Source organism: Pleurodeles waltl, chromosome 10 (assembly GCF_031143425.1).
Source record: "Pleurodeles waltl isolate 20211129_DDA chromosome 10, aPleWal1.hap1.20221129, whole genome shotgun sequence".
NCBI classification, from domain to species: Eukaryota; Metazoa; Chordata; class Amphibia; order Caudata; family Salamandridae; genus Pleurodeles; species Pleurodeles waltl.
Window position 1 is genome coordinate 111,237,820 of NC_090449.1, and position 18,823 is coordinate 111,256,642.

General features: G+C 47.2%; 1 protein-coding gene across 1 annotated transcript in view; it reads right to left on the reverse strand.

The window, feature by feature from the left end:
* The window catches only part of INTS1 (integrator complex subunit 1), a 494,737-nt gene that overhangs the window by 307,429 nt on the left and 168,485 nt on the right, over positions 1-18,823 (reverse strand). The window contains exons 24-25 of the mRNA XM_069209905.1: positions 4,741-4,845; positions 3,985-4,152 (exon numbers count right to left, since the gene is read on the reverse strand). Of these exons, the coding sequence (XP_069066006.1) occupies positions 3,985-4,152; positions 4,741-4,845 (273 nt within the window). The remainder of the gene's footprint in view (positions 1-3,984; positions 4,153-4,740; positions 4,846-18,823) is intronic.

Below are 18,823 nucleotides of genomic sequence, written 5' to 3' on the forward strand. Positions count from 1 at the left end.
CCAAAAGGGCGAAAAGCAGACCGACGATGGCGTGAGGTGGAAGAAAACCCCTAGGACCATGCCATAGTCTGACTGTCCTTAAACCTTTCAAGCACTGAGTCTGCTTTGTCACCAAAGAGATGGGAGCTTTCAAAGGTCACGTCCATCAAAAAAGACAGAAAGCCAGTAGTGCATAGCCAGGCATGGTGCGTAAGGGTAACCGTCGAGGAAACAGCTCTGCCTAGCGAGTCAGCTGTGTCAAGTCCACATATGATTTTGAACTTTGAAGCATCTCTCCTGTCTACTACTGCTTGGGAGAGTACAGTCTGGGCCTCCTCCGGGACAGTAGGAAGCACTTGCACAACCATATTCCACAGAGCATGACAGTAGCGGCCCAACAGGCATACAGTGTTCACAGACTACAATGCTAAACTGGCAAAAGAAAACATCTTCTTTCCAAGTGTCTCCGGCCTATTGGATTCCCCATCCGGTGGAGCAGTAGGGGACGCCCCATGGGTGACATGGGAGGTAGAAGCCTGGACCACCAAACTCTCAGGGGTGGTGGTGTTGTGTGAGGAAACTCGGGTCCCCCTGAGGTGGGGGCAGTGGAGACTGGTGATGGTCCTATTTACAGGAGCCTCCGTATTGGGCCAGGTACCCAGAAGGGCATCATTAAATTGGAGGAGTGGTTCAGATAGGGAGACTTCCGTTTGAGGCACCTTTGTCGAGAAATTAGACGTGACCACCGTCGAGGGCGACTGAAGGTCACAGACCTCCACAGCCCTGCGCTCCACCATTAAGAAAGACGATCCCTCCTGCGTAACCATGGTAGGGGAAGAAAGCATCTGGGAAGTTTCTAGGCCAGTGGTTGCACCACGTTCATTTCTTGGTGTGAGTAAGTCATCCCCTTGGCCACGATCACCCCCATTTTTTGACTGATACTGGTGGTTACTCACTCTGACTGTACCCTGGGCTCTGGTAACCAGACCCAGGGCCTGTTTAAAAGGTATATCCAAATTAGGCGTAATTATAATCGGCTCTGACAACCTACCAATATGTCCCTGGTATATGGTAGGGCATGTAGGTTTAGGGACACCAGTGGAGTTAAGGCACCCATGGTGCACTGCTGTGGTGTCTGGTGTCATTTTAAAGGCAGGCCAGCCTTGCTGGTTGCTTGTAAAATAAAATGATTCCCAAATTCGACTTTGGCATTAAAAGTACTACCAGAGTCTTAAACTGCCTTTCTTTTACTTACAAGGCACCCCTAAGATCTGCCCCAGGTGCCCCAAGGGTTGGGTGCAGTATAAATATAAGTAGAGACATCATAAAATGTTTTATAAGCCAAGGTGAGGGAAAAAACTGCCAATTTCGTTTTTCCCCATTGTAGTACATTAGCTCCATAGGCCGACATTGGAAGGCTTTATTTTAAAAAAATAAAGTCTTATTTCTGATAGGAAAGCTCTAAATAGGTCCCATGCAATATCAAATTAACAATTAGAATGATTCCAACAACTTGCCAATGCTACATTAATTATAAATATTACAGGGAGAGAGTTTTAGAACTCTTTCTAAAAATTACCTAAATCATCCCTGTAGTAGCCTTTCCTCATTGGTCAGCCTCTGGCAGCCTGAGCCAAACTACCTTATTGAGGTGTAAAGAGACCTGGGCTGAAACAATGGAAGAATCTGGTGGGTGACCAACTGCTGTAGTAGATGGCAGAGCAAGAAGGGGGTCGGGTGATCAAACTGGTCTTCAAAGGAGGGAAAGCCATTTGGGCAGAAACCAGACCTCCCCCATTTCCTGCACCTGCAACCAGATGGGGAGCCCCAGTAATTAGATTAGGAAACGGGCTGCAATGGGTGTGCTCAGCCACATCTAACCTCCCAGGAGAGATTTTCGCCAGCTTGGATTTTTAAGGAACAGTGTTTTCTGGGATAGATTTTTGCCAAACTTCACAGAAGTGGTCACCCTAGAGGGTGTCAACCCGCACCCCATTAGCCATAGGAGCCCCCCTGCTTGCCAACCTAGGAGCATGGATAAATATGGAAGAACTGCCCAGCAACTTCATTCCCTGCTGGAAGAAAATTAGAAGAAGGACTTCTCTGTTAAACCCCTGGCCTGCACCTGGAGAACCGCACAAGCAGCAAATTCTAGGCTTCACCACAAAAAGGACTCTCAAGATCCAGGAGTGGACTCTCTGTAAGCAACAGGTACAAAGGAGCTACCAAGAGCCATCTGCATCAAGTCCTTCAATAAAAGCCCAGCTGACCAGCGTCCAGTGGACTTTGGAGGATTCTGACTAGATGCATTCTGGTCATTTTAGTCTCAACTCCCAAGGAGCAACTTAGAGCTCCTGAAACTTTGGACCAAGTTTGTGGACACTGCAGGACCCTAAAAAGGACTTCTGGAAAAAGATCCAGAAGTTTGGACCAACTTTGTAAAAAAAGCGCCACAAAGTGACTGACCCATCAACAAGAGTCGAACCGCGAAACGGCCTGAAGCTCCAGAGCTTTTCCCCGTCTACGAGACTTCCAGGAGTTGACTGGGACCTCTCACTGAGCCAAGTCGACGACACGGCATCACAAGCCAGCCTGAAGAGGAGCCTCGCTTGATGATGAGAGGAAAAGCTCCAGACAAAAGACTAAGCCTGGAGATGAAATTTTGACAGAGACCTCCCGCTCAATGTATCGGACTTGGGCTCCATCTCAGACAGCCTCAATCTTGGACTTTGCCCCGGTCAAGCACGACCAGATGTCCGCAGTTGGCACTTTTTTCTTTTACTCACTAGAAAGCACATCTTTACATTTAATCTATAAAAAAATCATATCTCCAGTTCCCTACGATGGATGTTTGTTGCTTTGGTCATTTTAAGGATAAAAACATTTCCTATTTTTCAAAATTTTGGTTGGATTTTAATTGCGTATTGTGTTTTATTTATTTACTGATTTGGTGACATTAAATACCTTACACACTTGTCTCCTAAGTTAAGCCTAACTGCTCGTGGGCATAGCTACCATTGGGTTGAGCAAGGATTCATTTACTGAGACCTTGACTGGACCTTATATGAGATTGTGGCCTTTTACTGAGTGTAGGTAGCTACTTGCCTTTACTAATAGTCCACTTTCCAACACTTGGTCATAAGGCTGGACCTGTCCCATTCCTCCTGAGACCAAGCACATAGGAATAGGGCTCAGGATCCGATCTGGGAGGCAAAATGTCTGGTGGTGTTGTTGAGGGAGGTATAAGACTTGGACTGGGCGCTTCACCCAAAAATTTAAACAGGTACTTCACAGGAGATCACGAGTGGGAGCTGTCAGCAGAGGTCACTCACCAGCTTTCTGAAGTTTGATGGGAATTGTTGGCAAATCCTATTGCATAGTAGGACTGACACGCAACTCCAGCTTCACAAGTCCAGGTACCCACATTCAACTTCCCTGGGCTATGTACTTTGGAAAAATTGGTGCAAGCCATTCTTGTAATCCATACATCCCATACCGCAGATCAGTTGCACACTACAGAATTTCAGGGACAACAATGGCCTTAATAGCTCTCCTGAAGGCAAAACAAGTATGGCACCGGAATCTAATCCAACTACCTCCCATCAGACTTCCTGCAGGCCTGACTTTCTCTTCATCGACAGACAGATTATTCTTCAGGTCAACCTGAACAACCTCAACTTAATATCTATCTTGTGGAGTCTTCCAATATGGGCATTTGACTTTCTAGAATATTGTATGCAAATCGAGCCTGAGGGTTAATCTTGCTTCATGATGAAGTACACAAGATTAGGCATGTGATGATGGTTCTGTGGTTATAAACTCTTCAAAAGTTTGGAAACTGGTCAATAAATGTCCTTTTTACAATCATTAGTGTATCTGGGCATGGATTAGAGGGTACCAATCCCATTTCAGGGGAAGGAACCCTCAGAAAAAACAGACTTCTTTTTTAAATACAAAAACAGGAAACATGCCAGGATTCAAGGATGCAAGAGCCGTCATACGTACCCAGCTGTAAACTTCATCACCTTCCTTACTCTTGCGCATACGTCTAACATATCGTGAGAAGATGGACAGCAGGGAAACTAGCACAGCATCAGATTCAGGACAGAAGGATAACTTGGAGAAGAGGTGATTCATGATAGTCGATCGTTCTACTATTAATCTGGCCACATCCTGCAGCAAAGAAATAAACACAGGCTCATGATGAGGTAGATGTGCTCTGCAATCCTTTATTTTGTGCCTTTAATTTTAAGAAAACTCTCTCAACAAACACAACACTTGTGTGTGGGTGATATGTATCTAATAGTGTATGTGTGTGTGTGGAAAGAATGGGTTTTGTTTAACAACCGGAATGAACAGAGAATAGGACAATTTAAAGTTCATCTAATTGAAAATGTGTTTTTTTGAGTGCGCTGTATCCTCAACCATCAAACAACTTTATGGGGATTTCCAAGGACAGTCGAAATACAATTACCGAAGCACTGACTGGATCATTCCTGATATTGTCGAAAGGAAATTTCTAAGAATGAGCTCTGAATAATTACAGTAATCAATAGGGACTGTAACAATTTTGCAAACTGCAATGAGTGACTGAATATGGTCCCGGAAGAAACAATATTTAGCACTATCTGTGGATCTACATAGTGTTTAATCTGTGTAACGTCTTTTGTAGCACTCTTTGAAAATCAATGCTTAAAATACTTTGTAGTTAACAAGAAAATAAAATGGTGGCTGGACAAGTTTTCAAGTCATTGTGCTCACCAGGGTGAGGTCATTATGCTGACCCTGATCTTCCACTGGAGCATGCTGTGAAAGGTAGATCAGATATGCACTGATGGTTTGAGGATCAGTCTCCATGTGAATGGCCTGTAATAAAATAAAAAACAAATGAAAAAGCTATCACAATTGAAAGGTGTACAATTAGTTGCAAACATAGTTGCATTATTACTAAATAGCAGCATCAGCTTCAAATACCGTCCTGATTTTTTTTTAGATTTATATAGTGGAAATTTTGCATCGATTGCTGTCCAGAAGAACCAAACTAGTTTCACATTTTTGTAATCTCGGGGAGAGTAAGCGATTTACTCAGAATCAGAAGATGTTGCGTCAAGGTCGAGTTTTACACCGGTTCCCCAGTTCCAATGTTGGCACCTGTAGCTGCTATGCCATATCTCCTTGCTATCGTTGAATATGATTTATCACTTTGACAGCTTGATTCCCCAAACCAGTTAATAAGACCTGTATCTCATCTCCATTGCTTGACTCATTCCCATTACTCGAACTGCACACGAGATTCCCATGCTTTGACCAATTCCACCATCTAGAGGTTGGATCCGGAAGTGTTTGTTTTCTTAAAACCGTTCGCTTGAAGGTAAGACTCGACACAGACGAGCCCATGTAAAAAGTCGACCATCATCCCAAAATGCGCATACCCACCATATTGGATTATTCTGGCATTTTTTTGGTTTAACCTTCCACTAACCTTCTGCAATTGAAAGGTGGAAGGGTCAATGGTGAACCTAGAAGAGTTTCAGTTTGTAAAATCATAATTACCGGTAAGCAACTGTAATCTTTTGCAGCATTAACTCTTTTTAAGATTCACATGTTTTGCAAAGATTAAATTGCTTTATTACCTGCCTGTATGGTGGGTAGAAGAGAGAGTAAAAATAAAAATGTTTCTAAGTACATCTTGTCGAATTTCAACCTCTTAGTGTGATTGCAAGTCAATACAGTAAACTCTGTGAAAGTATGCCCTAAGGCCCATGTGGTTGGTTGCCTTGCATATTTCCTGCAGAGATGTTGGCTATAAATACCACAGTTGCCACATTTTTCCTAGTGGAAAATGCTCTTGGTTTGTTTGTGTCTAATGCAGCACAATATGCTGTGCAATCCATCTAGCAATAGTTTCTTAGGTACAGCTGCCCATAGACCATAAGGGGAATACTCCTTGAAGAACTGTTGTGTGTTCCTGATGCTGTGTGTTGTTTGCATGTAGTACATGATTGTTCTCGTGACATCCAATGTATGTAGGGCTCTTTTTGAAAGGTTTTTGAGAGAAAGCCACTACAGTGATAGCCTGGCTTATGTAAAAAGGGGAGATGGCCTCTGGTAAGAATTTTGGTTGTGTCCTCGTTATATCTTACCCGGTGTATGGGAATGAAAGGTTCATGCACCACTAGTGCTTGTATCTTGCTTCCTACATTCTGTGACATGTGTTATGTGTTGGACTATGACCGTGTCCTTATGCAGTATATGATGCATTTTTTGTTTGGCTTGGCCCCATGTTATGCATCTCTCCCACATAAAGCATAGCATTTGCTAATAGTTGGTATCTATGCTTATCTGATTATACGTAATATATCCTGTATGTAGATTTAGGTGTTCAAACCCAGTGACTTCAGGAACCATGCTGCCAACTGCATTTCCCCAGGATTTGGGTGAACCACCTCCCCTTGTTGCATAGTTACAATCTCCCGGTGCAGGGGTATTTTTACATACTGGTGTTGAGAACCATGGCTTCGGAGGACACCTTGGATCAATGAAGATCATGGTCATATTGGAGATTCAGAATTTTTCTTGAACAGTTGAGATTAGGGGTACAGGTGGGGAAGTGTAAGCAAATACCCCGAACCAGCTTATTGACAGGGCACTTCCTAGCAACTGAGGATTTAAGTGTTTGGATGCAAAGTACTGCTATTTTACATTTTATGGTATTGCGAAGAAATCTATCTTGGTTTTTTCCCATAAGTGGAATAGTGTGTCTACTAGAGACTGCTTGTCATCCCAGTTGTGTTTAACTTATTTGCCTGCTTAGCCCACTGGCTTGTATGTTTTCCATTCTTGGGATGTGATTTTCTACTAATTAAATGTCTCTTGAAATGGCGCATTTCCAAATTTCTTGGGCCAACTGTGACAGTGGGTGTGGTACTGTCCACCCATGTAAGACATTGCTGTTGTGCTGTTATTTGTACAGTTTTCCCCTACAGCTGGCCTTGGAAGGCCTTCAATGCTAGGAAAATTGTCTTCACTTCTAGACAGTTGACGGGTCTGGGCATATCTTGTTGTGAACACATCTACCTTATCTTTAACACGTCCAAGTGCAACCTCCCTAAACCTAGAAGAAGTGAGGCACCTTTGGGGTTGATGGTTTGTGACACTAGTGCTGTGGCGTGTCTCACTTTGAGCATATTCACTATGTTCCACCACATCAGCCCCTTTCTGACCTTGTCTTTTACAAACACTAGATGATCCTCTCAAGTGCCTGTTCCACGGGCCTCTTAATTGTTTAATCACTCCTGTACTGGTCTCATGGGCAGTCTCATACTGGAAATGAGGTGGATGCAGAATCCATCTTTCCTACGAGTTTCATTACTGTCCTCAGCTTCAGAGACTGACATCTGGTAGATAGTGGGGGCTGGTTTGTATTTACGTCAGGAGGGAGGGGGAGAATACAATAATATTTAAAAAAAAATAATAATTTTTTAGACCGCACCTGATGCAACAGGTCTCCCTGTCTGTAACGGCGTCCTCGTTGTGGCTCCGGTGCCGGGATCAGGAAGCAATGCTAGCAAATTCTGACGCTGGTTTTGTGCTGGTAAGCAGCATGAAAGCAGCGTTGGGATTGGTGCAAGCGGTGCTGGAGGCCTGTGCCTTCTCTAACCTGGCTGTCTTAAAACAGCTGGGTTAGAGGTGTTTAAAGTGCGCATGTCTGGCTGGCCATCACAAGACGGCTTGCCAAAGGGACATGCGCACTTTAAAGAAGTGCAAAGCTCCCTGCTGCTGTCACTCAGCAGAAGACGTTTTCCCGCCCCGTCCTGACACTCCGTTTAGGACAGGGTGCTGAAAAATAAAATGGTAATACAGAAAGTTTATTACCATTTTATTTTCAGCTCTGGGGCAACGCTCATCCGATCTCATGGAGGGGCCGCCCCTGCTGGTAAAGGTGAATTCGAGCTAGCATGGCCAGCACCCTCTGTGTAGTGGGTGTCAAGTTCTTCCCCAGGAATGTTTTTCTTGTTTCTGGGGCAGAAGATAGTTTCTCCTTGTAGGAAGTTGGCTCTGTATGCGCTATTTCAAAGCAAGGAATAGTATGCACAGAGTCCAAGGGTTCCCCTTAGAGGTAAGATAGTGGCAAAAAGAGATAATACTAATGCTCTATTTTGTGGTAGTGTGGTCGAGCAGTAGGCTTATCAAAGGAGTAGTGTTAAGCATTTGTTGTACATACACCCAGGCAATAAATGAGGAACACACACTCAGAGACAAATCCAGCCAATAGGTTTTGTTATAGAAAAATATATTTTCTTAGTTTATTTTAAGAACCACAGGTTCAAATTCTACATGTAATATCTCATTTGAAAGGTATTGCAGATAAGTACTTTAGGAACTTTGAATCATTACATTAGCATGTATACTTTTTACATAAAACACAATAAGCTGTTTTAAAAGTGGACACAGTGCAATTTTCACAGTTCCTGGGGGAGGTAAGTTTTTGTTAGTTTTGTCAGGTAAGTAAATCACTTACAAGTCTCAGGTTTAGGTCCAAGGTAGCCCACCGTTGGGGGTTCAGAGCAACCCCAAAGTTACCACACCAGCAGCTCAGGGCTGGTCAGGTGCAGAGGTCAAAGAGGTGCCCAAAACACATAGGCTTCAATGGAGAGAAGGGGGTGCCCCGGTTCCGGTCTGCCAGCAGGTAAGTACCCGCGTCTTCGGAGGGCAGACCAGGGGGGTTTTGTAGGGCACCGGGGGGGACACAAGTCAGCACAAAAAGTACACCCTCAGCAGCGCGGGGGCGGCTGGGTGCAGTGTGCAAACACGCGTCGGGTTTTCAATGGTTTTCAATGAGAGATCAAGGGATCTCTTCAGCGTCGCAGGCAGGCAAGGGGGGGGCTCCTCGGGGTAGCCACCACCTGGGCAAGGGAGAGGGCCTCCTGGGGGTCACTCCTGCACAGGAGTTCCGTTCCTTTAGGTGCTGGGGGCTGCGGGTGCAGGGTCTTTTCCAGCCGTCGGGAAATGGAGTTCAGGCAGTCGCGGTCAGGGGGAGCCTCGGGATTCCCTCTGCAGGCGTCGCTGTGGGGGCTCAGGGGGGGACACTTTGGTTACTCACGGTCTTGGAGTCGCCGGAGGGTCCTCCCTGAGGTGTTGGTTCTCCACCAGTCGAGTCGGGGTCGCCGGGTGCAGTGTTGCAAGTCTCACGCTTCTTGCGGGGAGTTGCAGGGGTCTTTAAATCTGCTCCTTTGAAACAAAGTTGCAGTCTTTTGGAGCAGGGCCGCTGTCCTCGGGAGTTTCTTGTCTTTCTTGAAGCAGGGCAGTCCTCTGAGGATTCAGAGGTCGCTGGTCCTTTGGAATGCGTCGCTGGAGCAGGTTTCTTTGGAAGGCAGGAGACAGGCCGGTAGGACTGGGGCCAAAGCAGTTGGTGTCTTCTGTTCTTCCTCTGCAGGGGTTTTTCAGCTCAGCAGTCTTCTTCTTCTTGTAGTTTCAGGAATCTAAATTCTTAGGTTCAGGGAAGCCCTTAAATACTAAATTTAAGGGCGTGTTTAGGTCTGGGGGGTTAGTAGCCAATGGCTACTAGCCCTGAGGGTGGGTACACCCTCTTTGTGCCTCCTCCCAAGGGGAGGGGGTCACATTCCTATCCCTATTGGGGGAATCCTCCTTCTACAAGATGGAGGATTTCTAAAAGTCAGAGTCACCTCAGCTCAGGACACCTTAGGGGCTGTCCTGACTGGCCAGTGACTCCTCCTTGTTTTTCTCATTATCTCTCCTGGACTTGCCGCCAAAAGTGGGGGCTGGGTCCAGGAGGCGGGCATCTCCACTAGCTGGAGTGCCCTGGGGCATTGTAACACGAAGCTTGAGCCTTTGAAGCTCACTGCTAGGTGTTACAGTTCCTGCAGGGGGGAGGTGTGAAGCACCTCCACCCAGAGCAGGCTTTGTTTCTGTCCTCAGAGGGCACAAAGGCTCTCACCGCATGAGGTCAGAAACTCGTCTCTCAGCAGCAGGCTGGCACAGACCAGTCAGTCCTGCACTGAACAATTGGGTAAAATACAGGGGGCATCTCTAAGATGCTCTCTGTGTGCATTTTTTAATAAATCCAACACTGGCATCAGTGTGGGTTTATTATTCTGAGAAGTTTGATACTAAACTTCCCAGTATTCAGTGTAGCCATTATGGAGCTGTGGAGTTCGTTTTTGACAGACTCCCAGACCATATACTCTTATGGCTACCCTGCACTTACAATGTCTAAGGTTTTGCTTAGACACTGTAGGGGCAGAGTGCTCATGCACTGGTGCCCTCACCTATGGTATAGTGCCCCCTGCCTTAGGGCTGTAAGGCCTACTAGAGGGGTGACTTATCTATACTGCATAGGCAGTGTGAGGTTGGCATGGCACCCTGAGGGGAGTGCCATGTCGACTTACTTGTTTTGTTCTCATCAGCACACACAAGCTGGCAAGCAGTGTGTCTGTGCTGAGTGAGGGGCTGAGTGAGGGGTCCCCAGGGTGGCATAAGGTATGCTGCAGCCCTTAGAGACCTTCCCTGGCATCAGGGCCCTTAGTACCAGGGGTACCAGTTACAAGGGACTTACCTGGGTGCCAGGGTGTGCCAATTGTGGAATCAAAAGTACATTTTAGGTGAAAGAAAACTGGTGCTGGGGCCTGGTTAGCAGGGTCACAGCACACTTCTCAGTCAAGTCAGCATCAGTATCAGGCAAAAGGTGGGGGGTAACTGCAACAGGGAGCCATTTCTTTACACAAGCCCCCCCCAGCCCACAGGCCAGGAGACTCAGCCAAAGCTGGGAGAGTCTTCCTAGTCTGTCAGGCGAGGAAGAGTAGAGGAAATAGGCTGGTTTGTTGCAGGGCCTACTCTGCCTTACATCCTCCTGTCCAGGTCATTCTCTCTGGGGAACTGACCCACTTCCACAGTGATAGGACCTAATCTGAACTGCCTTTTGTCTGTGCTTTTAATGTCTTCACCCATTCTCTCTATTTTGGGGTTAGAGGTATCCACCTCTGCTAATCTTATCTTAGCCAGGGTCACCCCTAGCTTACCCAAAGAGGTTACCCAGAGCTGGAGTAACCCCACCATGACCAACAGGGTCAGGGGGCCTAACTTGCTATTTGGCATGGGGTCTGACCACCATGCCAAGGATAGTGCAGCCATAAAGGCTAACACCCAGCAGAGGCCACTGACAGCTGTCAGTGCCCAGAACCACACCTTTAGCTCTTCACCTACAAGGGAAGGGGCTAAGTTACAGGCTTCTTTGGGTTCGGGGTGCCTGTCTGCTGTATTACAGTGGGGGGTTACCACATCTTGTAGTAAACACCCTTCTTCCACTCTTTCTTCTGTTAGCTGAGGGGCCACCCACTCAGACTTAACAGTTGCCTGACTAGCCAGGACTTCTTGTGGGTCAGGTTGGACTTTATCAGAGCCACTTTTGGAGTTCTCCCCTACTGGAGCAGAATCTCCTTGGCTTGCTGGAACCTTGGCTAAAGGTTGTCCACCTTTCCTACTCTGTTTCCTTTTCTTTTTCTTCTGGGGCCTACTTGCATTTACTGCAGAGGCAGGAACTCCAGAATCCTTGGGAGAGGACTGGCACTGGATCAGTTCCTCTCTTGGGCTCTGACTAACCTCTGGGTAGTCATTTCCAAGGAGACAATCAAGGGGGAGGTCTGTACTGACTACCACCCTTCTCCAGCTAAAAGTCCCACCCACTTCTATGGGCACAAAAGCCACAGGCCTATCAGTGACCCTGTCTGGGCTAACTCTTACTCAGGCAGTCTCACCTGGGATGTACTGGTTTGAGAACACCAGCCTGTCATGCACAATAGTGTGACTGGCACAAGTGTCTCTCAGGGCAGTGGCTGGGATTCCATTCACCAGTAGGTGGTGGAAGTGTCCACTTCCCTCTGGAATCTCCAACTCACCTGTTGGGCCCTTTTTCCAGTTGAAGGCTATGAAGACCTCCTCATCTGAGGAGTCATCCCCAATGGCTACCCTGGTCACCCCTGGGATTTTGCTAGGGGGTTTGTTTTTGGGACAAGAAGTGTCCTTGGTGTGGTGCCCTGTCTGTCTACAGTTATGGCACCATGCCTTAGTGGCATCCCAGTTCTTACCCTGGTACCCACCTTTGTTTTGGGTTGTGTCTCGGGGCCCACCCACCTGGTCTGGTTTTTGGGGGCCTACAGAGGACTCTTTTTCTTTGTTTCTAGTGTCACCCACTTTCTCCTGAGGAGGTTTTGTAACCCCTTTCTTTTGGTCACCCCCAGTGGAAGTTTTGGTTACCCTAGTCTTGACCCAATGGTCCGCCTTCTTTCCCAATTCTTGGGGAGAAATTGGTCCTAGGTCTACCAGATACTGATGCAACTTTTAATTGAAGCAGTTACTTAAAATGTGTTCTTTCATAAACAAATTATAAAGCCCAACATAGTCATGCACTTCATTTCCAGTTACCCAACCATCCAGTGTTTTCACTGAGTAGTCTACAAAATCAACCCAGGTCTGGCTCGAGGATTTTTTAGCCCCCCTGAATCTAATCCTATACTCCTCAGTGGAGAATCCAAAGCCCTCAATCAGGGTTCCCTTCATGAGGTCATAAGATTCTGCATCTTTTCCAGAGAGTGTGAGGAGTCTATCCCTACACTTTCCAGTGAACATTTCCCAAAGGAGAGCACCCCAGTGAGATCTGTTAACTTTTCTGGTTACACAAGCCCTCTCAAAAGCTGTGAACCATTTGGTGATGTCATCACCATCTTCATATTTAGTTACAATCCCTTTTGGGATTTTCAACATGTCAGGAGAATCTCTGACCCTAGTTATATTGCTGCCACCATTGATGGGTCCTAGGCCCATCTCTTTTCTTTCCCTTTCTATGGTTAGGATCTGTCTTTCCAGAGCCAATCTCTTGGCCATCCTGGCTAATTGGATGTCCTCTTCACTGGGGCTCTCCCCAGTGTTTTCAGAGAAGTTGGTCTTTCCTGTGAGGGACACAGCATTTCTGACTATTATGTTTGGAGTCAGGGCTTGAGAGGCCCTGTTCTCCCTAGTTAGGACTGGTAGGGGGGAATTTTCCTCCAAGTCACTATCTTCATCCTCTGTGTTGCCATCCTCAGAGGGGTTGGCCTTTTCAAACTCTGCCAAAAGCTCCTGGAGCTGTAGTTTGGAAGGTCTGGGGCCCATTGTTATTTTCTTTATTTTACAGAGTGACCTTAGCTCCCTCATCTTAAGATGGAGGTAAGGGGTAGTGTTGAGTTCCATCACATTCATCTCTGTACTAGACATTATGCTTCTAAAAGTTGGAATACTTTTTAAGAATCTAAAACTAGTTCTAGGTTCTAATTCAAACTTTCACAAAACGTTTAAACTCTAAAAGGAAATGCTAACAGGGACTAACACAAGGTCCTAGCAGGACTTTTAAGAATTTAGAAAAATAGTTCAAATTGCAAAATCAATTTCTAATGACAATTTTTGGAATTTGTCGTGTGAACAGGTATTGGCTGAGAAGTCCAGCAAATGCAAAGTCTTGTACCCCACCGCTGATCCACCAATGTAGGAAGTTGGCTCTGTATGCACTATTTCAAAGCAAGGAATAGTATGCACAGAGTCCAAGGGTTCCCCTTAGAGGTAAGATAGTGGCAAAAAGAGATAATACTAATGCTCTATTTTGTGGTAGTGTGGTCGAGCAGTAGGCTTATCAAAGGAGTAGTGTTAAGCATTTGTTGTACATACACCCAGGCAATAAATGAGGAACACACACTCAGAGACAAATCCAGCCAATAGGTTTTGTTATAGAAAAATATATTTTCTTAGTTTATTTTAAGAACCACAGGTTCAAATTCTACATGTAATATCTCATTTGAAAGGTATTGCAGATAAGTACTTTAGGAACTTTGAATCATTACATTAGCATGTATACTTTTTACATAAAACACAATAAGCTGTTTTAAAAGTGGACAGTGCAATTTTCACAGTTCCTGGGGGAGGTAAGTTTTTGTTAGTTTTGTCAGGTAAGTAAATCACTTACAAGTCTCAGGTTTAGGTCCAAGGTAGCCCACCGTTGGGGGTTCAGAGCAACCCCAAAGTTACCACACCAGCAGCTCAGGGCTGGTCAGGTGCAGAGGTCAAAGAGGTGCCCAAAACACATAGGCTTCAATGGAGAGAAGGGGGTGCCCCGGTTCCGGTCTGCCAGCAGGTAAGTACCCGCGTCTTCGGAGGGCAGACCAGGGGGGTTTTGTAGGGCACCGGGGGGGACACAAGTCAGCACAAAAAGTACACCCTCAGCAGCGCGGGGGCGGCTGGGTGCAGTGTGCAAACACGCGTCGGGTTTTCAATGGTTTTCAATGAGAGATCAAGGGATCTCTTCAGCGTCGCAGGCAGGCAAGGGGGGGGGGGCTCCTCGGGGTAGCCACCACCTGGGCAAGGGAGAGGGCCTCCTGGGGGTCACTCCTGCACAGGAGTTCCGTTCCTTTAGGTGCTGGGGGCTGCGGGTGCAGGGTCTTTTCCAGCCGTCGGGAAATGGAGTTCAGGCAGTCGCGGTCAGGGGGAGCCTCGGGATTCCCTCTGCAGGCGTCGCTGTGGGGGCTCAGGGGGGGACACTTTGGTTACTCACGGTCTTGGAGTCGCCGGAGGGTCCTCCCTGAGGTGTTGGTTCTCCACCAGTCGAGTCGGGGTCGCCGGGTGCAGTGTTGCAAGTCTCACGCTTCTTGCGGGGAGTTGCAGGGGTCTTTAAATCTGCTCCTTTGAAACAAAGTTGCAGTCTTTTGGAGCAGGGCCGCTGTCCTCGGGAGTTTCTTGTCTTTCTTGAAGCAGGGCAGTCCTCTGAGGATTCAGAGGTCGCTGGTCCTTTGGAATGCGTCGCTGGAGCAGGTTTCTTTGGAAGGCAGGAGACAGGCCGGTAGGACTGGGGCCAAAGCAGTTGGTGTCTTCTGTTCTTCCTCTGCAGGGGTTTTTCAGCTCAGCAGTCTTCTTCTTCTTGTAGTTTCAGGAATCTAAATTCTTAGGTTCAGGGAAGCCCTTAAATACTAAATTTAAGGGCGTGTTTAGGTCTGGGGGGTTAGTAGCCAATGGCTACTAGCCCTGAGGGTGGGTACACCCTCTTTGTGCCTCCTCCCAAGGGGAGGGGGTCACATTCCTATCCCTATTGGGGGAATCCTCCTTCTACAAGATGGAGGATTTCTAAAAGTCAGAGTCACCTCAGCTCAGGACACCTTAGGGGCTGTCCTGACTGGCCAGTGACTCCTCCTTGTTTTTCTCATTATCTCTCCTGGACTTGCCGCCAAAAGTGGGGGCTGGGTCCAGGAGGCGGGCATCTCCACTAGCTGGAGTGCCCTGGGGCATTGTAACACGAAGCTTGAGCCTTTGAAGCTCACTGCTAGGTGTTACAGTTCCTGCAGGGGGGAGGTGTGAAGCACCTCCACCCAGAGCAGGCTTTGTTTCTGTCCTCAGAGGGCACAAAGGCTCTCACCGCATGAGGTCAGAAACTCGTCTCTCAGCAGCAGGCTGGCACAGACCAGTCAGTCCTGCACTGAACAATTGGGTAAAATACAGGGGGCATCTCTAAGATGCTCTCTGTGTGCATTTTTTAATAAATCCAACACTGGCATCAGTGTGGGTTTATTATTCTGAGAAGTTTGATACTAAACTTCCCAGTATTCAGTGTAGCCATTATGGAGCTGTGGAGTTCGTTTTTGACAGACTCCCAGACCATATACTCTTATGGCTACCCTGCACTTACAATGTCTAAGGTTTTGCTTAGACACTGTAGGGGCAGAGTGCTCATGCACTGGTGCCCTCACCTATGGTATAGTGCCCCCTGCCTTAGGGCTGTAAGGCCTACTAGAGGGGTGACTTATCTATACTGCATAGGCAGTGTGAGGTTGGCATGGCACCCTGAGGGGAGTGCCATGTCGACTTACTTGTTTTGTTCTCATCAGCACACACAAGCTGGCAAGCAGTGTGTCTGTGCTGAGTGAGGGGCTGAGTGAGGGGTCCCCAGGGTGGCATAAGGTATGCTGCAGCCCTTAGAGACCTTCCCTGGCATCAGGGCCCTTAGTACCAGGGGTACCAGTTACAAGGGACTTACCTGGGTGCCAGGGTGTGCCAATTGTGGAATCAAAAGTACATTTTAGGTGAAAGAAAACTGGTGCTGGGGCCTGGTTAGCAGGGTCACAGCACACTTCTCAGTCAAGTCAGCATCAGTATCAGGCAAAAGGTGGGGGGTAACTGCAACAGGGAGCCATTTCTTTACACAAGCCCCCCCCAGCCCACAGGCCAGGAGACTCAGCCAAAGCTGGGAGAGTCTTCCTAGTCTGTCAGGCGAGGAAGAGTAGAGGAAATAGGCTGGTTTGTTGCAGGGCCTACTCTGCCTTACATCCTCCTGTCCAGGTCATTCTCTCTGGGGAACTGACCCACTTCCACAGTGATAGGACCTAATCTGAACTGCCTTTTGTCTGTGCTTTTAATGTCTTCACCCATTCTCTCTATTTTGGGGTTAGAGGTATCCACCTCTGCTAATCTTATCTTAGCCAGGGTCACCCCTAGCTTACCCAAAGAGGTTACCCAGAGCTGGAGTAACCCCACCATGACCAACAGGGTCAGGGGGCCTAACTTGCTATTTGGCATGGGGTCTGACCACCATGCCAAGGATAGTGCAGCCATAAAGGCTAACACCCAGCAGAGGCCACTGACAGCTGTCAGTGCCCAGAACCACACCTTTAGCTCTTCACCTACAAGGGAAGGGGCTAAGTTACAGGCTTCTTTGGGTTCGGGGTGCCTGTCTGCTGTATTACAGTGGGGGGTTACCACATCTTGTAGTAAACACCCTTCTTCCACTCTTTCTTCTGTTAGCTGAGGGGCCACCCACTCAGACTTAACAGTTGCCTGACTAGCCAGGACTTCTTGTGGGTCAGGTTGGACTTTATCAGAGCCACTTTTGGAGTTCTCCCCTACTGGAGCAGAATCTCCTTGGCTTGCTGGAACCTTGGCTAAAGGTTGTCCACCTTTCCTACTCTGTTTCCTTTTCTTTTTCTTCTGGGGCCTACTTGCATTTACTGCAGAGGCAGGAACTCCAGAATCCTTGGGAGAGGACTGGCACTGGATCAGTTCCTCTCTTGGGCTCTGACTAACCTCTGGGTAGTCATTTCCAAGGAGACAATCAAGGGGGAGGTCTGTACTGACTACCACCCTTCTCCAGCTAAAAGTCCCACCCACTTCTATGGGCACAAAAGCCACAGGCCTATCAGTGACCCTGTCTGGGCTAACTCTTACTCAGGCAGTCTCACCTGGGATGTACTGGTTTGAGAACACCAGCCTGTCATGCACAATAGTGTGACTGGCACAAGTGTCTCTCAGGGCAGTGGCTGGGATTCCATTCACCAGTAGGTGGTGGAAGTGTCCACTTCCCTCTGGAATCTCCAACTCACCTGTTGGGCCCTTTTTCCAGTTGAAGGCTATGAAGACCTCCTCATCTGAGGAGTCATCCCCAATGGCTACCCTGGTCACCCCTGGGATTTTGCTAGGGGGTTTGTTTTTGGGACAAGAAGTGTCCTTGGTGTGGTGCCCTGTCTGTCTACAGTTATGGCACCATGCCTTAGTGGCATCCCAGTTCTTACCCTGGTACCCACCTTTGTTTTGGGTTGTGTCTCGGGGCCCACCCACCTGGTCTGGTTTTTGGGGGCCTACAGAGGACTCTTTTTCTTTGTTTCTAGTGTCACCCACTTTCTCCTGAGGAGGTTTTGTAACCCCTTTCTTTTGGTCACCCCCAGTGGAAGTTTTGGTTACCCTAGTCTTGACCCAATGGTCCGCCTTCTTTCCCAATTCTTGGGGAGAAATTGGTCCTAGGTCTACCAGATACTGATGCAACTTTTAATTGAAGCAGTTACTTAAAATGTGTTCTTTCATAAACAAATTATAAAGCCCAACATAGTCATGCACTTCATTTCCAGTTACCCAACCATCCAGTGTTTTCACTGAGTAGTCTACAAAATCAACCCAGGTCTGGCTTGAGGATTTTTGAGCCCCCCTGAATCTAATCCTATACTCCTCAGTGGAGAATCCAAAGCCCTCAATCAGGGTTCCCTTCATGAGGTCATAAGATTCTGCATCTTTTCCAGAGAGTGTGAGGAGTCTATCCCTACACTTTCCAGTGAACATTTCCCAAAGGAGAGCACCCCAGTGAGATCTGTTAACTTTTCTGGTTACACAAGCCCTCTCAAAAGCTGTGAACCATTTGGTGATGTCATCACCATCTTCATATTTAGTTACAATCCCTTTTGGGATTTTCAACATGTCAGGAGAATCTCTGACCCTAGTTATATTGCTGCCACCATTGATGGGTCCTAGGCCCATCTCTTTTCTTTCCCTTTCTATGGTTAGGATCTGTCTTTCCAGAGCCAATCTCTTGGCCATCCTGGCTAATTGGATGTCCTCTTCACTGGGGCTCTCCCCAGTGTTTTCAGAGAAGTTGGTCTTTCCTGTGAGGGACACAGCATTTCTGACTATTATGTTTGGAGTCAGGGCTTGAGAGGCCCTGTTCTCCCTAGTTAGGACTGGTAGGGGGGAATTTTCCTCCAAGTCACTATCTTCATCCTCTGTGTTGCCATCCTCAGAGGGGTTGGCCTTTTCAAACTCTGCCAAAAGCTCCTGGAGCTGTAGTTTGGAAGGTCTGGGGCCCATTGTTATTTTCTTTATTTTACAGAGTGACCTTAGCTCCCTCATCTTAAGATGGAGGTAAGGGGTAGTATTGAGTTCCATCACATTCATCTCTGTACTAGACATTATGCTTCTAAAAGTTGGAATACTTTTTAAGAATCTAAAACTAGTTCTAGGTTCTAATTCAAACTTTCACAAAACGTTTAAA